This window comes from Phocoena sinus, chromosome 8 (assembly GCF_008692025.1).
Source record: "Phocoena sinus isolate mPhoSin1 chromosome 8, mPhoSin1.pri, whole genome shotgun sequence".
Lineage (NCBI taxonomy): Eukaryota > Metazoa > Chordata > Mammalia > Artiodactyla > Phocoenidae > Phocoena > Phocoena sinus.
The window spans coordinates 64,376,929-64,400,119 of NC_045770.1; the positions used below are offsets into that span (position 1 = coordinate 64,376,929).

Below are 23,191 nucleotides of genomic sequence, written 5' to 3' on the forward strand. Positions count from 1 at the left end.
TTGATACTTCTAACCTATTACCAAAGAAAAACCACATACCACAAAAAATTAGGTTCTACAAATCTGAGTACAGGTGACCTGAAGAAGCACTGCACACAAAGAAAAATGATCATGGCCAAAGAATCACTATAAAAATTTGGGAGAGTCACTTCTCAGTTCTGTGAACTTAGTACCTGTCAACTTTACAAGGTTGGATAATTCTAGTGCACTACATAGCCTTAAATTACTTAAAATAAATTTAACTTATTAAAAGAATATTAGAAAGATATAAATTAAAGCAGTATTTGTCAAATAAAAAGTATAATTTCACAAAGAACTACACTATATAATTTGTACAAATGAGGCAGTATCAATAATTCTTAAGCCTTATATTTTATGGCTGCTCTTACCTAACAAGAAAGACCACCATATCTTACTCTTAGCATTCCTTTCATTTCATCAATAAGAAATTTTATATCCTTCAAATAATTTTTTAAACTTTTAAAAATCTTGAAATAATTATAAGCTTACAAAAAGTTGCAAATTAGTACAGAGAAGATCCATGCACTTAATCACCTTCCCCCATGGTGATATCTTACATAACTATAGTGCTTTATCAGAATCAGGAAATCAATCTTACTTGGTTTTTACTGTAGTTTTCTTGAAATCACTTAAAATCATGTAAGATTAACATTAATGACCATGACTGTAAAATAGATCATTTCATATGACTTTTCTGTCTGAAATGTGCATTCTTAATTTTGCACTCTGGTGTTTCCCACATGTGTAGGTGAGTGGCATAGACTGAAATTGAAATTGATCTATATTTAGAGTAGAAAACTTCTTAGTCTCCAAATAAGACCACATGCTTTATTGAGAGAGTAACATCTTTAACCTATGTTTATAAAATTTTAATTCTAAAATCTTTTTAGCAGCATTTTAAATTTTCTTTAGGATGAACCATTAAAAACCCCACATTTTCTTATAATGAATCTGTTTACCATCTGGGAATTATTATTTTCCTTTGGAGACTATGACTTAGTTCATTCCCAGAAGAAAGTTCTTCACTTAGAGTTACTGATGTATCAGGCATTGGCCAAATCCCCAGTTGTGGCATTCTAATACTAGCTTTCTAACATTTGATAACAACTCTGGTTTATGGGTATTTGACCTCCCCAGGGCTTCCTTCCCAAGGCTTTGGCTTTCAAATGCTATTTCTAGCATTTGAAATAGCATTTGAATAGTATTCATCAACACTCTGGTCCCTCTGAGGAATAGCTGGAAACTAATTAACCTCTCAAAATGTGAATGGCTCTTAAAGTGACAGAGCAATTCTACATTCAGATTAAATGGGTATCATGTAAAATGAAACATTCATACCTTTTAATTTTAATACAAGGGAAATCCTAATTCTGATCAACTCAAATGAACCAGAAACTTGGACAGAGGTCCCTGTATTCGTCTTTCACTCATTCATTCATTCATTCATTCTGGTTTTACAGGAAGTACATGCAGGGACAAATACTGAGTCATGTGTAACTCTCACTGACTACAATGAAACATTCCATATGCATCTAAAAGAAGAATTTGATGCTGATTGAAAATGAAAGTAAAGAGATTATACAAAAACAATATTGAGACAAGGCTACAATTCAAGCAAATTAAAATTTAAACCAACTTCTAATCTGTTCATGTGGGTATTTAAAGAAAGCATTCAACTAGCTCATGGATATTAAAGTTAAATGACCAAACCCTTCAAAAAATAACTACCCTAACATGTCTACTTCTCCTCCATTCTCTTCTCTATGTGAAAGTACAATCAACACTTAAGTAAAAGCTGTTACTACTTAGGGAAATAATAACAAATTAACATTATTAAGTAAATAATAAATAATAAGTAATATTAACATTACTATATAACATAAATGTTAAGATACATACATTATTAACATTACAACATAAACAACATAAATAATTAATAAATAATTAACATAATTAATACATTATTATCCCGGAATTTTAATAATAAAATTACACTCACTTCTAAGTATGATGGAACAGTTTGTAACAAACTAAAACTCCCACCAGGAACAATTATAAAAGTAAGATAAAATGCAAAAGCCATCTATTTAAATATATCAGAGTGCTACAGAAACACATGGATTAGAGGACTTAAAATTCCAGAGAAAGGAAAAGACCAAAGAGGTAAGTTAACAAGTACATCCACTTTTTCCCTAAGAGATTTGCCAATATTGAGTACAGACAGGAAGCTGAGAATCTGGGCTTGATTCTGGCAGATGGCCAGGTTGACCAGCAAAGTTTCTGGTGAGAGCTGAACAGACAAAAGTGGATGTATGCTATAGTACTGAAGTAAACCTCTAAAAGAACAGTAAACGTATATAAATAACAAGTTAACAGATATGAATTATGGAATAAAAAATAATTTATTAATCGAAAAGAATGAAAGAAAGCAGGGGAAAATGTAAAACAAGAGGATCAAATAGAAAAAACAACCCAGTAAATTATATTAAAGCCATTACTGTATGAGTAATTATATTTATATAAATGAGCTAAATACAAGTAATATACTACAATAGTCAAACTGGCGAAAAAAAAACCCCACATGCTGCTTAAAAGAGGCATACCTTAATTATAAGGACCCAGAATTTGAAAATAAAAAAATAAAAAATGATAAACCATACAAACACTAACCAAAGGAAGGCTGGTCTAGCCGTATAAAACTCAAAGTACACTTTATGCCAAGAAGTGTTACTAGAGACAAAGAAGGACATTCCATAATGATAAAGGGATCAATCACCAGGATGCTATAATATTTGTAAATATATTTGCATATAATAAATCAATTTCAAAATACATAAAGAAAAAATGGACAGAACTAAAATGAGAAGTAGACAATTCTATTACTTATCATGGGAGACTTTAACACATCTCCCGCAATAGCTGAAGAAAAAGAAGAGATAAAAATCAGTAAAAAAAAAAAAAAAAAAAAAAAAGACAATGCACAGAATGGGAAAAAATATTTGCAAATTAACATGTTTCATAAGGGACTTGTATACAGAACATACAGAGACTTCTCAAACAAAAAGACAAATAGCTCAATTTAAAAATGGGCAAAGGGGGGCTTCCCTGGTGGTGCAGTGGTTGAGAGTCCGCCTGCCAATGCAGGGGACACGGGTTTGTGCCCTGGTCCAGGAAGATCCCACATGCCGCGGAGTGTCTGGGCCCGTGAGCCATGGCCGCTGAGCCTGCGCGTCCAGAGCCTGTGCTCCGCAACGGGAGAGGCCACAACAGTGAGAGGCCCGCGTACCACAAAAAAAAAAAAAAAAAAAATGGGCAAAGGATCTGAACAGAGACACTTCTTTTCCAGAAAAGATATAAAAATGGCCAATAAGCACATGAGAAGATACTCTACATTAGTAGATGTGGAGAAACCAGAATGCCATACATTGCTGGTAGGAATGTAAAACAGTGTGGTTGTTTTGGAAGATAGGCTGGCAGCTCCTCAAAACATTAAACACAGGCTTATCATATAACCTGACAATTCCACTCCTAGATATATACCTGAGAGAACTGAAAACATATGTCCACACAAAAACTTACACATGAACGCTCACAGCAGCACTATTATTAGTAGCCAAAAAGAAGAAACAACCCAAATGTCCATCAACTGATATATGGATAACAAAATGTGATACACACCCATACAATGGAATATTATTCAGCCACAAAAAGCAATGAAGTACTATATATGCTACATGGATGAACCTTGAAAATATTATGCTACATGAAAGAAGCCAATCACAAAAGATCACATATTGTACAATTCCATTTATATAAAATATCCAAAATAGGCAAATCTATAAAGACAGGAAGTAGATTACCGCCTAAAGCTGGGGAAGGAGTGGTTTTGGGGGTGGGGTGGGGAGTAACTGCTAATGGGTATGGGTGTTTCTATTTGGAGGAATGAAAATGTTTGAAATTAGTGAAAATGCACTCTGTGAAGACACTAAAAACCACTGAATTGCACACTTTTTTTTTTCTTGGCTGCGTTGGGTCTTTGCTGCTGCGCACGGGCTTTCTCTAGTTGTGGTGTGCAGGCTTCTCATTGCGGTGGCTTCTCTTGTTGCTGAGCACAGGCTCTAGGCACGTGGGCTTCAGTAGTTGTGGCTCATCGGCTCTAGAGCGCAGGCTCAGTAGTTGTGGCGCACAGGCTTAGCTGCTCCACGGCATGTGGGATCTTCCCGGACCAGGGCTCAAACCCGTGTCCCCTGCACTGGCAGGCGGATTCTTAACCATTGCGCCACCAGGGAAATCCTGAATTGCACACTTTAAATGGGTGAATTTTATGGTATGTGAATTACATCTCAATATAGCTATTTTTTAAAAAGAGAAGATTCCACAGTGGGAGCCATTAGGCTAATCGTTACCCTGTGAGGGGTACTGAATGGAAAAGTGTTTCTAGGTATTGATAGTGCTGATTCTGGTTGCACGAATTTGTTCACTTTGTGAAAACTCATCAAGCCGTGCACTTCTGTTTTTGTGTCTTATATCTTGATAAAAGGTTTACTTTTTTCCTTTTTAGATTTATTTATTTTTATTTACTTTTGGTTGTGTCGGGTCTTAGTGGCAGCACACGGGATCTTCGTTGAGGCATGCGGAATCTTTCAATGCGGCGCGCAGGCTCTTCGTTGCAGTGCACGGGCTTCTCTCTAGTTGTAGCATTCAGGTTTTCTCTCTCTAGTTGTCGCACACAGGCTCCAGGTTGCGTGGGCTCTGTAGTTGTGGCACAGGGGTTCCAGAGCGCGTGGGCTCTGTAGTTTGCGGCACTTGGGCTCTCTCACTCAGGCACGTGAGCTCAGTAGTTGTGGCGCACGGGCTTAGCTCCCCCGTGACATGTGGGATCCCAGTTCTGCGACCAGGGATCGAACCCACGTCCTCTGCATTGGAAGGTGGATTCTTTACCACTGGACCACCAGGGAAGTCCTCAAAAGGTTTAGTTTTAAAACAAATAAATGGACAAATACATACCAACAGGTGGACCTGCGGGCACAACACATTTCTTTTCCACTCTTGAAGCAGGAGGTGCATTCTGGTTCTTGGCAAGATTTTCCTGTATTAATTCCTGTACCCGAGTTTCATTAATCTTTGGGAAAGGAAGAATATGAACTCGCAAGTGGGATCCTTCTGTTGGACGTGGAACTTTCTGAAACGCCATATGAGGGTTTGGATTTTCCTGCGATATGAAACATACGTAAAATGATTCCAAAGTTAAAAGAACAATGGCAGATTGTCAGCCAGAAACTGAAATCAGAGAGATGAGACACTGTACATACATTCAAATATATGCCATAAAATATAGAGTATTGGAATCTTACTTCTTACATGATTTACCAGCAGCATCTGATACAGCTGATCACTCTTTTTCCTCTTCAAGGAACACTTTCTTCACTTGGTTTCTAGGTCTTCTTGTTACATCTTTGTTTATTTTTTATCTCCCTAATCTCTTAACTATGTGAATACCCCAGGGCTCAGATCATGGGCCACTTTTCTATTTACACTTACTTTCTTGGTGATAACTTCCAGTCTCTTATCTTTAAACCATAAATCACCAATGATTCACAAATTTTTATCTCCAAATGAGCTTCCTCCTGAACTCCATACCTGTATATTCAACCACCTGCACATAGTGTTTCCATTTGGATTTAAAATAACATTGTAAATATATGTCCAAAATGGAGCACTCAATATTCACCTCCTCCAAATCTGCTTTCTACAGTCTTCCCCACTTCAGTAAATGGCATATTTATTTTTTCCAATCACTCCAGTGAAAAGCTTAATCATTAATGCCTTTCTCTAATACCGAATTATCCAGTCCTCTGCAAACCTTTTACACTTTGCCTTTAAAATACATTTATAACCTGACCACTTTTCAATACACCTTGGTTCAAGCCAATATCTCTCATGTTGCTACAGAACATTCTCTTAACCAGTCTCCCTGCTCCACCCTTTGCTCCTACCCTCACTCTATTTTTAACACCGCAGACAGAGTGATCTAGTTAAAATGTCAAATCATCACCTAACTACTCTGTTCATTCAAATAGCTCTTCATCTCATTCAGAGTAAAACCAAAAGTTCTTACAAAAATTTACAAGTTCTGGCTTCTCTATATGACTGTGCCCTACTACTGTTTCCTTCATTCATTCTGCTCCTGCTACACAGGCCTTCTAATTCCTGCCTCGAAGTCTTTACACTTAACTGTTCCCTCTGCCTGGAATGCCTGTCTCCCACCAATTTGTACAGCACCCTCTCTCTTTCCCTGCATGTCTTTGCTCAAATGCCACCTTTCGTGGCCACCCTATCTAAAATGACACCCCCCAACACAATTCCTATCCCCCTTACTATATTTTCCTTGTCACCTTCTCACATACTACAAATTCTATTTAACTTGTTTATTGTCTGTCCTTTCCTCATTAAAACGAAACTCAAGAGGACAGACATTTTGATCAATTATAAACTATTTTTTTATCCTCTGCTGTATACATATTGCATCTAGAAACTGCCTGGCACATAGCAGGCACCCTAAACTACTTCCTACTGTATGCTAATGAGTGGGACACAATGTTGAACACATATCAGAATTGCAGTAATTAAATTAATTGTGTCAGCTAATATTTTCATAGACCCTTAGGGCTGGCATGGACTTTTATCCAGCTACTACTTAAGTAGAATTATATTTCAAATACTACGGGCAGAGTGGAATCCATCCTTTTTACAAAGTTCTCTAAAGAATGCTGCTATAGGGGCTTCCCTGGTGGCGCAGTGGTTCAGAGTCTGCCTGCTGATGCAGGGGACACGGGTTCGTGCCCTGGTCCGGGAGGATCCCACATGCCGCGGAGCCGCTGAGCCTGTGTGTCCGGAGCCTGTGCTCCGTAACGGGAGAGGCCACAACAGTGAGAAGCCCGCACACCACCAAAAAAAAAAAAAAAAGAAGGCTGCTATACAATCATTCTTAGACCAATTCTTGCATTTATTATTCTTTGCAACCAGAAAATTTCTTTTTCCTCCTGAACCTGTGTTATTCACGTTGTACATTAGGCTCAATACTGCCCTATACATTCTCTGGACAGTTAAAATGGCCAACTCTCATCATCTACCAGAGCTGCTCCCCACAATTCTTTTTGGTTATTTGACCCAGACCCAGAAAAGGAAAGGTTGGACCACAGCAGATGATATAGGGAGCATATCTCAGCAATACAATGGAAATAATACTCCTTTAAGTGTCAAAAGCCTGGGTTCTAGTTTTTGCTCTGCTCATTATGTGATGCTGGATAAATAACTTTGCCTAAGTATATACAGGTATACCTTGTTTTATTGCACTTCACTTTACTGTGCTTCGTAGATACTAGGTTTTTTACAAATTGAAGGTCTGTGGCAATCCTGTGTCGAACAAGAGTACTGGCACCATTTTTTCCAACAGTATTTGCTAACTTTGTGTCTCTATGTCATGTTTTGGTAATTCTAACAATATTTCAAACATTTTCATCATTATTATATTTGTTATGGTGATATGTGGTCAGGGATCTTTGATGTTATTATTACAAAAAGATTATGACTTGCTGAAGGCTCAGATGATGGTTAGCATTTTTTAGCAAAAAAGTATTTTTAAATTAAGGCATGTACATTGTTTATTTAGACACAAATACTATTATTACACAATTAACAGACTACAGTACAGTGTAAACACAACTTTTATATGCATTGAGAAACCAAAAAAATCGTGTGAGTCACTTTATTGTGATATTCGCTTTACTGCAGTGGTCTGGAACTGAACCCACAATGTCTCTGAGGTATGCCTGTACTTACGCTTTTCTTAAAAGGTTCCTGAGAAGGTGAAATCAGATTGAAAACTTGTTCTTGCCAAAGTAGCCCTCATACACACTTTGTATTTTCCCCTTATATCGTCAGCAAAGACAGGAAAAAATAAGTAAATTCCTATGCCAAGTCTTCACAATAACCACTTTCTAAACTATATGTTGAAAAAACTGTTCTAAAATTACCCCTGGATTAACACCAATATCACTAGTCCAGAGTTTCTGAAACTGCCCTTTTCCAAAAGCAGCATGTTTTTTCTCTGTTTTTTAGGCACAATATCTAAGATACCTCGTCTTCTCAAAAGTTATAAATATCAACTTCCTAATACCCATTGGGCAGATATTTCTTTCAGGAGGGGGAGGTAATTCATGTGGATTTTGAGGTTGAATCATTTAAAGTACATTCTTCACTACTTCCATTTCTATCTATACTTATTTTCTTTATAATAAAATAGAAACTTTAAATATACTTCCTATGATATAAATAATATTCATTAAAACAAATTTTAAAAAATGGAAAAATAAAAGTAGAAATCTTCTTAGTGATGCCAGTATCTTTTCTAGTATATTTTCTCTCTTACTATGTATTCTTCTCTCTTGCTCCAAAAATGACTTAAGGTGGTTTAGAAAAATAAAGATACACATATTGATTGCTTCTAATCAAAATTCTGTAATATTATGGATTCATCCTAAACTTTATAAGGAAGATCAAAGATCCAAAAATAGTCAAGGCAATTCTGAAGAAGAGTAAATAGAGAAGTCAAACTTTCCAGATATCAAAATTTATGCAAACCTTTTAATAATTAATACAGTATAGTAACTGGTATCACTGAAGGGTTAAAGGGCTAATGGAATAGAGAAGCCCAGAAGCAGGGGCTTGAAAATGTGATAGAGACAGGAAGCACTATAATTCAGAAGGAAAAGTCAGACAATTCAATGAGAGAAGGTAATACAACAAAGTATTTTTAGCTCATGGTCTCTGATATCAGACTGTCTGGGTCAAATCCTAGCTTAGCCACTCACTAGTAGCATGACCCGGTGCAGTATCAATTCTCTTACCACTTGGGTTTTAGTTTCCTCATCTGTAAGGAAGATAATAATATAGTACCTACTTCACAAGGTTCTTGTGAGGGTGGAACAAGTTGTTATAGGAAAGCTTTACAACACACACACACACACACACACACACACTTCCCCAGAATAAATCTGAAAGCTCTTTCCAAAAGTTTAGAGTATATTCATTTGAAAAATGTTTAGTTACTGCATATTCTATGGCATGACACCATGCCTCTGAAACTAAAACCACCTCTTTCTCCCAGGGTTCCCATCACATCACCAGCTACTTATATTTTAACAATGACAACAATAATAGTACTCAATGAGGGTTTAAATAAAAATCACTTATTAAAGAAAAGATATAGCTATTTGTCACTAATAGTATTTTTTTCTCATAAGCAATTTGAAATATTGTGAACCAAATCCATATACAATTCAGAATAATAAGCATTCTAAAAACTGATTTTAAAACAAAGTTCAAAGCTGAGGCTATCCTTTAGCTGTACAGATAGTCTTCATAAAAATTCAGATTATGGACTAAAGTTACTAAATGATAATATATTCAGCTGTGTTTAGAAAATTCAAAAAAGGCTCATGCTCCAACATCTAGTACTATTTGGTTTTCTGGCGGCCGTATTTGTACGCTGCTGCCCTCTAGCGGGCAGTATGGTAAATATAAAGGACCACACTCACCACCTCACACCCACCTTAGTCACACAATGACTTCTGAGAAGATAGCAGAAATGAGAGACATTTTAAGGCTCGTTGAACTCTGCATGTTCTTGGAAACATGCTATAATTTGTAACTCCAAATGCGTTTAGATCAGTCCCTTGAAGATTACTGAGCTCATTAAAAACCGCAGCCCAGTTTCATTGTTGAATCTCCGTGTTGAAATAAGGAAATGCATTATTTTCTAACAGAACAAAAAAAGCAGCCAAATATTCATCTTTGATTTTAGAGAAGTGCAAATATAAAGTAATAACCAAGGATTTAGACAACTATATACTTATGGTGAACATAATTCTGTCCAAAGCAACAAGAAAGCTGGCAAAATGCACTATCATTTAGAGGGAATTTTAAAGTTGGATAATGATTTTCAAGAAGTGGGCTCTGTAATCCTGCTTTTAGAGTATACTATAGCAATGGGAGGTCTAATGATTTTCTCAGACTTGAAAAAATGACACACACACCATCTGGTCTGGAAACATGGATTTTTCTTTTCTCTCTCTCTCTCTCTCTCTCTCTTTTTGGCAAGCTAAATGAGAATATGCTTAGGGCTTACAAAAAACAAGGCTGAGAAAGCACTTCAAATAAAAGCAAAGCAAAGCAAGACAAAACAAAACAAAAAGCCCCAAACCCTACTGGAAATTCAAAGTAGGCACACTGGGAAAAAAAATTTCTTCCAACACATTGGTCTCAGCAATGAATGACAAATCAACGTGACCTTGTCAGGGTTTACCAAGTTTCCCATATTAATTTAGGTATTTAATAATTATTTAATGTGCACCAATCATACCTAGACCTGTGTTACACAAATTCTTAAAAATCCTTTTAAATACAGCCGAAACCAATACTATCAATTGGACTAAATCGTTAAACACTGAAAAAATGTAACTGGACTTTTTAGAGTTGCCTGGCTGTGAACACATTTGATGGAATGAAACACTCTCAATTTTCCATCCTCACAGGCCTTTCAATGATCACCTAATAGAATTAATGTCTCATCCTTAATACAAAGAAATTTGGTGTATGACTTCAATATGTAAGGTGCTGGTTGCCCTAATTCAGGGTTTCTTAACCTTGACACTATTGACATTTTGGGCTAGATAATTCTTTGTTTGGTGGTGGGGGGCAGGGAAAAGTGGGTGTCTTGTATACTGTAAGATATTTAGAAGCATCCCTGGTCTCTACTCACTAGATGTTACTAGTATACCCTTTCTAGTTGAGACAGCCAAAAAATGTCTCCAGACGCTGACAAATTTCTGGGGGTACAGAGTTTGCCCCAGTTAGAACAACTGCTCTAATTCATGACTCTAGACGGAGGCTTCATGGTCTAAGACAAGTCTTTTTACAAGTACCAGGAAAGCACAAAGTGACTAGCTAGGAGACCTAATACTCTCACTCACCCGCTGGCATGCAAATTAAAGCCATAAAAGGATAAAACCACACACCTATTAAAATGGCTAAAAACAAAGCAAAACAAAAAAACAACTGAGGATACCAAGTGTTGGTGAAGACACAAAGCAAACAGAACACTCAAATATTGCTGGCGGGAATGCAAAAATGGTATAGACTTAAGAAAACAGTCTGGCAGTTTCTTACAGAGATAACATTTTGTTACCATTTTTCCAGCATCCTACTCCTAAATATTAACTCAGGAGAAATAAATATTCAAGTTCACACAAAAACTTGTGAAAATGTTTAGGGTGGTTTTACTCATAATTGCCAATACTGTCCTTCATTTGCTCAACAGATAAATAAAACTCTGGTATAACCATACAATGGAGTACTGCTCAACAATAAACAGGAATGACATACATGCAGCGGCATGGATGAGTCTGAAATGCATTATTCTAAGAGAAAGAAACCAGACTCGAAAAACTATGTCATGACATTATGGAAAAAGCAAAAACTACAGAGACAGAAAACAGATCAGTTGCCAAGAGACTGAAGTGGCAGGGCTATGTGACTCTAAGGGAGCATTAAGAAGAAATCTGAGGCGACAGAAATGCTCTACGCCCTTAGTGTGGTGGCGGTGGCCGCAAAACTCATTCATTTGCCAAAACCCATCAAACCGCACGTTAAGAAGGGTAAATCTTACTACCTGTAGATTACACCATGGTAAACCCGACTGAAAATAGACAAGCAAACCAGACAGGGTGGAGGAAGGAATCTGATTTTTACGCTTTGGGGTGGGGGCCTCATTTCATCCTAACAATCTAAGTAAGTTGTTTATGTTTTGACTTTTTAAGATGAAAGATGACTGTAATATTTTACTTCCTTCCTATAACAACAACAATAAACCCCTTTATTCACAGTTGGCAAAGAGTACAAATATCATCAGTGTAGATTGAATGTGCCTGGGAGTGAAATTAACTTTCTGCAGAAATGTAAAGGGAACAGATCTTATGTGATTTAGAATGGCTACTCCTGCATTTGGGCTTTGTTCTCTCATTAGTTTTCAGACTTATTTGTTTCAACACTGGGCAATGAAATACTTATTAGGCACAAATAGAAATCTCATATTATTTTATAAGAAAGTCCAAATCCTCTCATTTTTCCTTTAATTTTTAAGAAAACAAATTACACAGTCTAGCAAATGTTTATGTACTACCGCAGATGAAAAACAAATTAGAAAAACTGCACTATGTAAAACAGTAAAACACATGTCCCATTGATTTCTTGCTGCCTTGGAACAGATGTTTATAAAGCTCTTGATCTGACCTATCTTAATATTCTCATTTTGCATTCAGCTAGTTGTCTTTTATAAGTGTATACCAAGAATCACAGAGAAAGAGCAGGTGAGTAGCTACATGTGCTGTCATGTAGACATCAAGAATTCTGATAGCCAAAGTAGGCAGACACAGTATTATCAACCCGGCATGGAAAGAAAAGCTGTACCAATGTATGGCCAATAAAAATCTTCATGGTATAACTTTGCCAACACATACACATTTGTCTCTAATGGATTTATTCCTTTCCTTCGTCTTCATTCCACCTTCCCTTTCCCTTCTCCACCAAACACTTTTCTTAATTATTTAGGAAGCTTCAGAAAGTTAAAAGAGCAGCTAAACCCCGTTGCAATTCATCCTACTCACATCTACTCACATTCCTACAATTCATCCCTACTCACTGAAAAGCACTCTAAGGGAATGATGATAAGAAACTGGACAGTTAACGTTTGTTTTTGAGGTACTTCAAAGGGAAGTGAAAGAGAGTGGCTAGATACACATACCAGACTTCAGTGCAATAAAGTATTTACAAACATCTGAATGGAATCACCAGGTCTCAATTCTAACCCAATAATAAGGAAACAGTCAAATTATATGGTTGGCTTTTGCTTACCAAAAGGGAATTTTAGAAATGTGATTAAAAAAAAAAAAGACTAGTTAAAAATAGAACCATCTGGATTATTTTCCTTGCATTGAGACCATCCTTCCTCCCTCCCCTCAACTTCCTGCACAACCCAAGAAAGTAACTTTACCATCATGTCTGTTTTTAACTTTGTATCTACTTCAGATAAAACTTTGTATTTACTTCAGAAAAAACTTTGTATTTACTTTAGGACCATCATGGATTTAGAATCACAGAACTGGAAGGAATCTCATAAAGTCTGATGATAATCCATTGGAATATTCTCAAATACTCATTCATCATGTATGTGTATCCCCTTCTCAAGGATATTAGTGTAATCATGTACCTAGAAAATGCCTGGAACTAGTAGGTACCTAATATACATACTGAATGAACAAATTTGATTAAATTAAATGGAACAGAATTAGACTGTGGAAGGGAAAAAGCCCAGCAAGGGCTCAAGAAATGCAGAGTACATTTGAAGGGCGATTTCCATATCTTACCTAGTAATACATCCCTCACGATGATCACTTTAAAAGTGCTATTCTATAGGATGGGGGCCGTTTGTCTTTTACAATCACCCTTAAGAACGTATAATTACTAGATATTTATTTTATTGCAGTTTTCAGTTTTGTTTTGGCTTAGTGTAAGCTACGTATCATTAAATTTAAGTTACAGATTACATTTAAGCTATCATTATATTTCAGTTACTTTGTTTTTGCATCACAATGGCTTGGCACACTCCCTTACATACACTGCATATTCTGTCCTGTGACAGAGACAAACCTGGGTCACAACCCCAGCTCTGGTCACTTACTGGCTATACAATTTTTCAGTTCTGGAATAGTCTTGTAGAAATGCAAGAAATAGATATTCAGTTATTAAAGGGATCAGTCCCAGAGTCTCAAACACTGATTCCCATTTGATGTTTTGCTATTCTTTGAAATCCATAAATAAATCACTCCTAGTAGGCCAGGAAAAAACCTTTCTAATCTTCAATTTCCTCACATATCAACACCTGCCCTATCTACCTCACAGGGCCATTTTCAAGTCAAATGAGAAAATACATTAAAGAGCTTTATAAAGAAAAAAGTATAAAGTCAGCCTTTGGAAGTACCACTATTTTTCCAATTGGAGATGAGCCAGCCTAATGGAGTGAAAGAAGATAGTCTTAGGAACTGGATAGAGGAAAATTCCTGAATTTAAAATCTGGATTCAATCACTTAATAACCATATGATCCTGAGCCAATTATTCCCAGTAAAATGGGGATAATGACACCTATTTTACATCGTTATAAGGATTAGAGATGATGTATGTAAAGTGCTTAATTCCATGCCTGGCACGTTGTGCTAAACACTCAATATTTATTATTATTACAATACGTCAACAGAATTTTCTCATGTGATCACGCTACACATTAGTTCTATACAGCCATCATATTGACAATAAATGGCAAAGACCAGCACAGAACACAAGTTTTCCTTCTGACAGAATTCTTTTTAAGTTTCAGCATACTAATCAAGAGACAGATTTATTATATTGGACACAGTTATAAATGTGGAATTTAGGATATCAGTCCAAGGGATAAATTTTAAAATAACTTCAGGAATAAAATTCATAAATAACTGAATAATATGAAACAAAGAAACACAGTTTAGTATTCATGCTTTTATCCAATTGGTTCTCAGATTTCGAATGGATGTGACAAAGCACTGACTAATGATCCAACATCCAAAAAGGTCCACCTATTCAAATAATGAAGTTATACAATACCAGGATACTGACCCCAAAACTTTCTTAACTGTATCTCCTTTAAAATGCATCTCCCTCAACCTTCCCCTGGAAAACCATACTTCCCACTTACTTCCCTTTACTTAGTAAAAAGATTCAACTCTGAAAAGCTTCACACGCAGGAGAAATCATTAGCCACAATCCACTTTTCTGTGTGCATCTTAGGTTTTCTTCTTTCCTGGTATCCAAATGCACATTTTACCACATTCCAGTCTTTTTAACTTATTGTATTTCTTCTCTCAGGGAATATTTTCACCCTTGAGTTTCTGTAGTCACCTGACAGTTTTCTGTCTTTCTTTCTTTCGCTTTTCACTCCCTATATGTTCAAAACAATACAACTCAAAAGTTTTTCCTGATACAGTGGACAATCACTGTACAAAGCTAGAGCAGAGTAAATTGGTCAATTCTGTCTGATGCAGTTCTGGTTTCCAATGAGTCTAATCTTTACATCTCAAAAATGTTCAATACGCTCTTAAGAAGACAGAGAGCTAAATGAAAATCACAATGAAGGCAAATGACAAACTGGAAAATTGTGACTAATATGCTTTTGTAATAGAGCAACTGACAGGAAAATCTCTTTGAAAAGTGAGGTCTATTTTGATGCCCAGTACCAGCTGTAATATCTTGTAACTCATAGTCCCAAAGGTTTTAAATCAGAACAAAAGAGATAATCACTAGGAATACAAAGCTTTTAATTTTTCAAACAAAATACTTTATTAATACTTTTAAAATTAATGGCTGTCTAAATAAATACACTTACTTACATTTTTGAATAGTTGCTCAGCAAGTTCTCTGACATGCTTTATCATCTTCACTGGGTTATTTTCTTCAACTTTAATTCGCTCTACTTCAAAAGCTACCAACTTGGAAAAAGAATCAAATGGTAAAACATCAACTCCCAAATATGCTGAATATAGAAAACCATGTGAAAATTTCACACAATTTGCAAACCAAAAAGCATCCAAAATGTATACTATTATTAAAACAAATTATTTTAGATTTTTACTGTGTTTTGCCTCTATTCTACAGTTACAGAGTCAGTCAAGCCCTTGCATGTTCTGGTGGTCTCTCTCTGCTGATTTAGGGTCCTGTTTCTTCTTGGAAAAAGTCATTTCTGGAACTCAGATTCTTCTCTCATTCTCCAGGCCTCACTCAGAGAATTCTCTCAGAGAATTTCAGATGGTCAGAAAGTCTTCAAACATTTCCCTAACTCACAAAATATGAACCAAATGTTCAAGTTGGGTCACTCTAGTCCTAGCATGCTAACAGCATGATTTGAAACAAGTCACTAAAACGCCTGAGCTTCAGTTTCTTCATCTCTAAAATAAGACGGAAGAACAAGATGACCTTTAGGTTCCTTCTATTTCTCAAATTATATAAACTCTGATCCATTTCCTAACCAACTAACTTACTGGGAGAACTGTGCTAGTGTGTACACTTGAAGTAGAGCAAAGAGTACTGACAGGAAAAAATGAGGTATAGGGAGGAGGTAAACAGATGGATTTTTTTTGAGGGTATAATGTAGGAATTCTCATGCAAGGAACTAATAGATTCACTGGCACAGACATATAAAACTATGACTCCACCTCTTCTAGGCCAGGATTCAGAAGGATTGCCAAAGAAAGTCAAACGTTTCTTTCCTTCTAGCAGGTCTATTTGATGGGAGTGTGGGGACAAGACAACACACAGTGCAAGCTGTCACTCCAAGCTCCATAAGCCTTGTGTGTGGTAGGCTGCCCTTGGCTAAATGAAAACAAGGATCCCTTTCCCAGGAGCAAGTGCAATTTTCCTAAAAGCACATTCCCCTGCAAACCAGTTAAATGGCCAAAGAGGGTAGAAGAAGAAATTACTTAGGTCTGGTGTCCCATTTTTTTTTAAGCCCTTGACTGAAGTAAACATACAAATAACTGGTTTTCAAGTAACGTCATCAATAAGACATCAAAAATCATCACTGTAGACAGAACACAGAACTGGATGAACACTAAGGGGAGACCCAATAGGAATCTCACACAGAGTCCTTGCCTTATCATTGTTTCCAAACTGAAGAATCAATCTATCCATCCATCCATCTATCTATCTATCTATCTATCTATCTACCTACCTACCTACCTATCTGTCTGTCTATCCCTTAAGTATATAAATGAACATAATAAAAGACAAGTTGCCATATAAAGTTAGAGACATAAAATAAAGGCTAATGCAGACTAGTGGCTCTCAGAGTCCTCTACCCTGGGAAAGTCTGGAGGAGGTGGTGAGATATGAGCAGAGTATCGAAAATGGACTGAAAAGGAGAAAGAGAGCACTTCAGACAAGGGAAGCAGTTACAAATACAGTCAGAGGCTGTGGCAAGCTGGCAAGCAAGTTTTCTGGAAGTAATCAATCTGGGTTATTAGTTGTGATGAAGATGCTAGAGAGAGCTACTAAAGGAATTTGGATAGAAAGCAAAGGGTACATAAACCAATGTTACTATTTAGAATGCTTCAGAGACTAATAAAGCATAGGCGCTAGAAAGGACCCTGGGGAGCACCTAATTCATCCACATAAAACATTATGTATCAATTACTTAGTTCAAGATCTAAAGGCTGGTATATGTTAGTATTAGATACTCAATGATCAATCATATTAGAGAATCAGAGATCAACAGTGATCAGAAAAAATTGTCCACCTCAGGGCAATCTCTCCTAGATCTTCACATGCTTTGTGTTATTATTAAGTAAAGCATTTGGTGCAGATCTCCATACTCAGAACTAAAACATATGCCTTTTCTTTCATTCTTACCTTACTTAATTATCTTTACAGAGAATAAAAGACCCTTCTCTGAACCAAGCATCTTTAAAACCTTGATTCCTAACTTCTCTATATAAAATAAGACCACCAGAAGCATAATATGATCACTATTACTATTCTTCACTACCTTGGGTGCCAGGAGTGTTTTTCTTTTATAGACTTCTAAGAACTTTTACATTTATTGGTTCCAATATAATGTTCTTCCAGAAATTGAAATGGGAGTAAGAGTCATTGTTCTATCCACCAGAATGGGCTGCTATGAACATAGTTAAATGATAAATGGAAAGAGGCATTACAATAAGAAAAATCACAACTAGCAAAAAATAGGATCCTTATTTTGAGTTGCATCTGCCCTAACTTTTCCTTTATATGGCCAATTCCTTGAAGATAGAGACTAAATCTGTCTTAAATATACTTAGTATCTCCTACGGGAGCTAGACAAATGCTGATTATTGATTAGTAAGAATGGCTTAGCTAAATGCAAAGAAGGTGCTAATTCTTACTTGAAATCTGCTATATTTTCCAAGGATTAGTACTTAAGAAAATACCCTTATTTGTGGTTCTATCTTTTACCGAGGAACTGAAATTGTGTCTTCCCTACTTTATTTTCCAAGCTTTGATTAAAATAAAGATAACAGTTAAAAAAAAAATGGCTTAGCTAAACTATGGCTCTAAGACACTGATAGAGTAAATGTAACTGCAGTCTGAAATAAACTATTTATACATTGAACTTAGATCTTTCTCTCTATAAAACTGATAAGTTCTATCTATACAATCACTGTCAATTTTTCAAAAAGATTTTAATCAAATATTTAAAATTCAGTTGTTCAAGGGAATTCCCTGGTGGGCCAGTGGTTAGAACTCCACGCTTCCACTGCCGGGGATACAGGTTCCATCCCTGGTCAGAGAACTAAGATCCCGCAAGCTGCACAGCGGGGCCAAAAAAAAAAAAAAAAAAAATTCAGTTGTTCAAGATTTTTATGTATTTCTGAGACATCCAATAATTATATTTTTTTCTAATTTTTCTAATCCACATTATAAACATCAAGATCTGATATGCATAATAATAAATATTTTTGATCTTGATTAAATGTTTAAAACACTACTTCTCTACTTTTATCTACTAGTCTAATTTTGTGTGTAAATAATGCATTCATCTGATAAGAACTATACCTCATCAAAAAGATCACAGGATCTATAGGGAGGACCTCTTTCTGAAACAAAACCTGCAAATGCCATTCCATTGAGAACTTTTGTGAGGAAATCATTCTCAATTAAACCACGCTGTCCCAAGAAAGCTGTCTGTAAAGAAAGAAAATGTGAAATGAATAAGTTATCACTTAGTAATGGATGAATGATCAAAACATAAATATAATAGAAAGATCAAAGCCTAAATAAATGTCTTCATGCATAAATGTGTTGTGAAAAAATACATTCCTCTCTAAAAGGGTTTTGATACCTGAAATACTACATGTATTGAAAAGAATAAAAATGAATCTGTCTGTAAAGCATGAGGGGAAATCAGAAATAACCTCAATTTTAAAAGAAAAATCAACTTAAAGTCACCATACTATAAAGGAAAATATGTCAGCTCCAAAGTACTATTAAAGATTATCGTACACCTGACACTAACACAACACTGTAAATCAACTACGTTCCAATAAAAATATAGAAAAGAAGAAAAATATTATCACCTAACCACAAAAAGCAGAGATTTTAAATAATCACATTTGATAAATTAAAGTCAAAATACATGGCTAGAAAAAGACAACCAAGTTGTTTTACTAAATTAGAGTCTACATTTTGGATACATACAATATGGTATTATATCTTACCTTGTGAAAATGTATTACTGGTTCTGCATGAATTCTTATGAGTTGTAAGCATGATCTATATCCTTGGAAAAGCTGTGCAAATAATCTAAGAAAAACTGCACGCACTTCTTTATCCTGAAAATATAAGAAGAAATATGTTAGATAATTAAATTGCTTAAAAAAACAAACGAAAAATCACAAAGTCAAAAAGTTGGAAAGAACCTGAGAGATTATTTAATAAATCTGTCTGTGTTTCCTACACAGAAGTCTCATTTGTGGCAGCATTAAGTGATGGACATCTAGTCTGTCCCACTGTTGGAGAGTAGAGGCCATGAAATAGTTCTTTTAAAAGCTGAACCAAACAAAACTTGCCTCTAGTATATCCAATTTTCCTCTCAGAAAAAAACATAAATCACAGGGTCTCCCCTTTCACCATGTTAGAGAAGGGCATATTTCCCAAGTCATTTGATTTTTATATCCATCAAATGAATTACAGTCACAAATACAAAAGAAAACACTCAAGACTGTATCTTAAAGGCTTATGAAACTGTTCCAAAGTTTATCCAATTTATAAAAATCTATTATTATATTAATAAGGTATGACAAAAATCTGTTTTGATAATTCAGATTTTTAAAAAATCATAGTTTTAGAACTCTAAGGAAACTTACAATTTAGTCAACCTCTTATTTAATTGACGAAGAAACAGTTAAAAATGCTTCATAATTTGTCAAAGGTGTGCAGCTCTATAATGTTCCTTACTGACCACAAAGCACATCTCTAAGAAGTGCAATGATCAAAATTAAAAAAGGGTCTCTGTTATATATTCACTCTTTTATGGCTTCCATTTGGAGCTACATTCATCCACTCACTCCTTAAACTTAATTCTCTCCTGTAACCAACAATCTCTGTTTCCATTTTTCGCAAGCTTCCCTTTTTTATCCTTGCCTGACCCTTTTGATTTGATGCTTGACAGTTTTTCAGGCTCTAATCTATGTTCTGATTTTTTGTCCCATACTTACTCCTGCCTCGTCAGAGCAACAGTCTTAGCTTACTCCCCCTCCCAGTCAGTGTACTGCCTGAGGCTTCTCCTTGAGCAGGTCACAAGGTCAGTCAGTGACAATTCTCCTAATTTCTACTTTGGCACACCTTTACTAGGCTGTCCATCTAACTCTCACTATACTCAGCTTCTTTGAAAAACATACAAAGAAAAGCAACTCTTTTTAAAAACATCAAATTTAAATATTAAACTTCTTACCAGCATTTTTGAGTGGGATAAAGCTGTTCGTGGAGGGGGAAAAGCATGATCTGCTACTTCCAAATCTGGGTGTAGAATCTAAAGCAAAGAAGCTTTGTTACATAAAAGATTGTAATATCAATAAAATCTATTATTTGATCTACCTGGGGCATTAAGATGAAAAAGTGTCAGTACATGAATTACAATATATTCCCTCCATGAAATACAATGAGTTAGCTGAGGCAGCTCTGTATGTACTATGTGAAAAGCAAGAAAAAATATTTAATTAAAAAACATGTTCTAGGGACTTCCCTGGTGGTCCAGTGGTTAAGAATCCGCATGTAAATGCAGGGGACACAGGTTTGAGCCCTGGTCTGGGAAGATCCCACATGCTGCGGAGCAACTAAGCCCATGTGCCACAACTACTGAGCCTGCACTCTAGAGCCTGTGAGCCACAACTACTGAGCCTGCGCGCCACAACTACTGAAGGCTGCGCGCCTAGAGCCTGCGCTCCACAAGAGAAGCCACTGCAATGAGAAGCCCGCGCACTGCAACAAAGAGTACCCCCGCTTGCTGCAACTAGAGAAAGCAAGCAGGCAGCAACGAAGACCCAACGCAGCCAAAAATAAATAAATAATTTTTAAAAACCCACGTTCTAGAAAAACACACATAGTGTGATTTCATTTATTTGAATATAAAACAAAATAAATCCTAAATCTATAGATGTACATGCACTGATATATATATATATATATATATATATATATATATAAATGTAAAGTTCTGAAATACACACTAAACTGTAAAACAGTAGTCACTTCTGGAAACAGAATGGTCTAGGGCAGAGTTATTTGTCTATACAGTTGAAAATCTTAAGCATTTGTTTTTATGTTTCTTAGTGTAATTAAAAATTAATTAGCTAATTAATTAAAATACTGAGGAGAAAGGAAATAAATTTATGAACCTCAAAGTCCAGAGGGGTAACAGTATAACACAATGTGACAAGTATTACAAATATATAAAATAGTAATATATGAATATAAAGTATAATTAATTCAACCTAGGGAAAGTTAAAAAGAAGGTAACTAACATTTGTGTTAGGCTTTGAAGGAAAGCAGGTTGGGGAGCAGGTGGGAAAGAAAGGTCCATGCAGGACTTAAAAGAAAAAAATAACTTTGTATCATTATGTAGCAAATTTCTGTCTTTGCAGAATCATTTTCAAATACTCAGCATTTCGTAACATACTTACAATAGACCAAAAGACTCAAAATAACACTTATACACGACACCAAAATATCGATAATATTTACAATCCAATCACCAAATCATTACTACAGTATAATAACATCTTCATGTCTATAAAATTATCCATGATTATTATACAGTTGGAGTACTGTGTAACCATTTGATTACAATTATTTACGGACCAAATGAAGCTCATATACTTGTGTGTCAAATCTCCCACACAGTCCATCAAATGTGATTTCTTTTTGGTCCTATTTTGCCAGTATACTATGCTCTCATGTACACTGTAGTACATAATCCACCACAGTGCTTGAAAACTACATAAGTAGGCATACTCAGTTTTATCAGAAATGAATTTTACTCATTGATTAAACTTGGTGGCACAGGTGTTGTAGGTTAAGGTTTACCAGTGTGCAGCAGAACCTCTACCAAGAGCCACTGATTTAAGAAGTAAAATCTTAGTCTTTGTTAATTTTGGTACCTAATTCCTGCATAATTAAAAATATCATTAAGTAATCATACATAAGATTTTAAAACTTATTTAATTTTCTAGAAACATAAAACTTTTTTCAATCACTCAAATACTACCTTCTCAGCTTTTGCTATATCCATATACGACTGATGCAATTAGATTTTAAAACTTATTTTAAAATCTAAGATTTTAAAATCTTAGATACATACATAAGATTTTAAAACTTATTTAATTTTCTAGAAACATAAAACTTTTTTCAATCACTCAAATACTACCTTCTCAGCTTTTGCTATATCCATATACGACTGATGCAATTATTTAGCTAATATTTTTCTTTAAAATGTCTTTAAATTATCTTATCTCTTTAAATCTAGTATTTTCTTAGATGATACCATCTGTGAAGTCACAGATTTTGTATGCTATTTTTAATAAACATTATAATACATAATTATTAAAATAAAAAAAGTTGCCACATACCACCCCAAATCATCTCGATACTTCACTCTGGGAAACAGTCATTTGTCATCCTTTGTATAAAACATTCATCCTATTGATAAAGACTAGGAAACAGAGGCCTAGAGATGTAATGTGATTTGCTCAAAATATCAAGTGGCAGGATGTAGACTGGAATTTAGTTCTCCTAAGTCCTAAACTAGTTGCTTTTTACTCTATCACACCTTGTATCCCAGATTACAAATTACATTAGGAAAAGTCAGTCTTCTCTAAATGTTCCCATTCCACAGAATCCACTATAACAACATAAGAACTAACACAAATTTGGAAATTTCTGAGAATAAATCCCTCCTGGTAATCCTAGACTTCTGAGTTCCTAAGTTCCTGTTTA

The 23,191-nt window shown here is 35.5% G+C and overlaps 1 protein-coding gene across 4 annotated transcripts in view; it reads right to left on the reverse strand.

Moving 5' to 3' along the window:
• SBF2 (SET binding factor 2) overlaps positions 1-23,191 on the reverse strand; it is a 465,356-nt gene that overhangs the window by 175,258 nt on the left and 266,907 nt on the right. For all 4 annotated transcript variants that reach the window (XM_032640039.1, XM_032640040.1, XM_032640038.1 and 1 more), the window contains 5 exons: positions 20,652-20,729; positions 19,417-19,530; positions 18,755-18,883; positions 15,559-15,657; positions 5,029-5,233 (listed from right to left, as the gene is read on the reverse strand). In XM_032640039.1, coding sequence (XP_032495930.1) covers positions 5,029-5,233; positions 15,559-15,657; positions 18,755-18,883; positions 19,417-19,530; positions 20,652-20,729 — 625 coding nt within the window. The remainder of the gene's footprint in view (positions 1-5,028; positions 5,234-15,558; positions 15,658-18,754; positions 18,884-19,416; positions 19,531-20,651; positions 20,730-23,191) is intronic.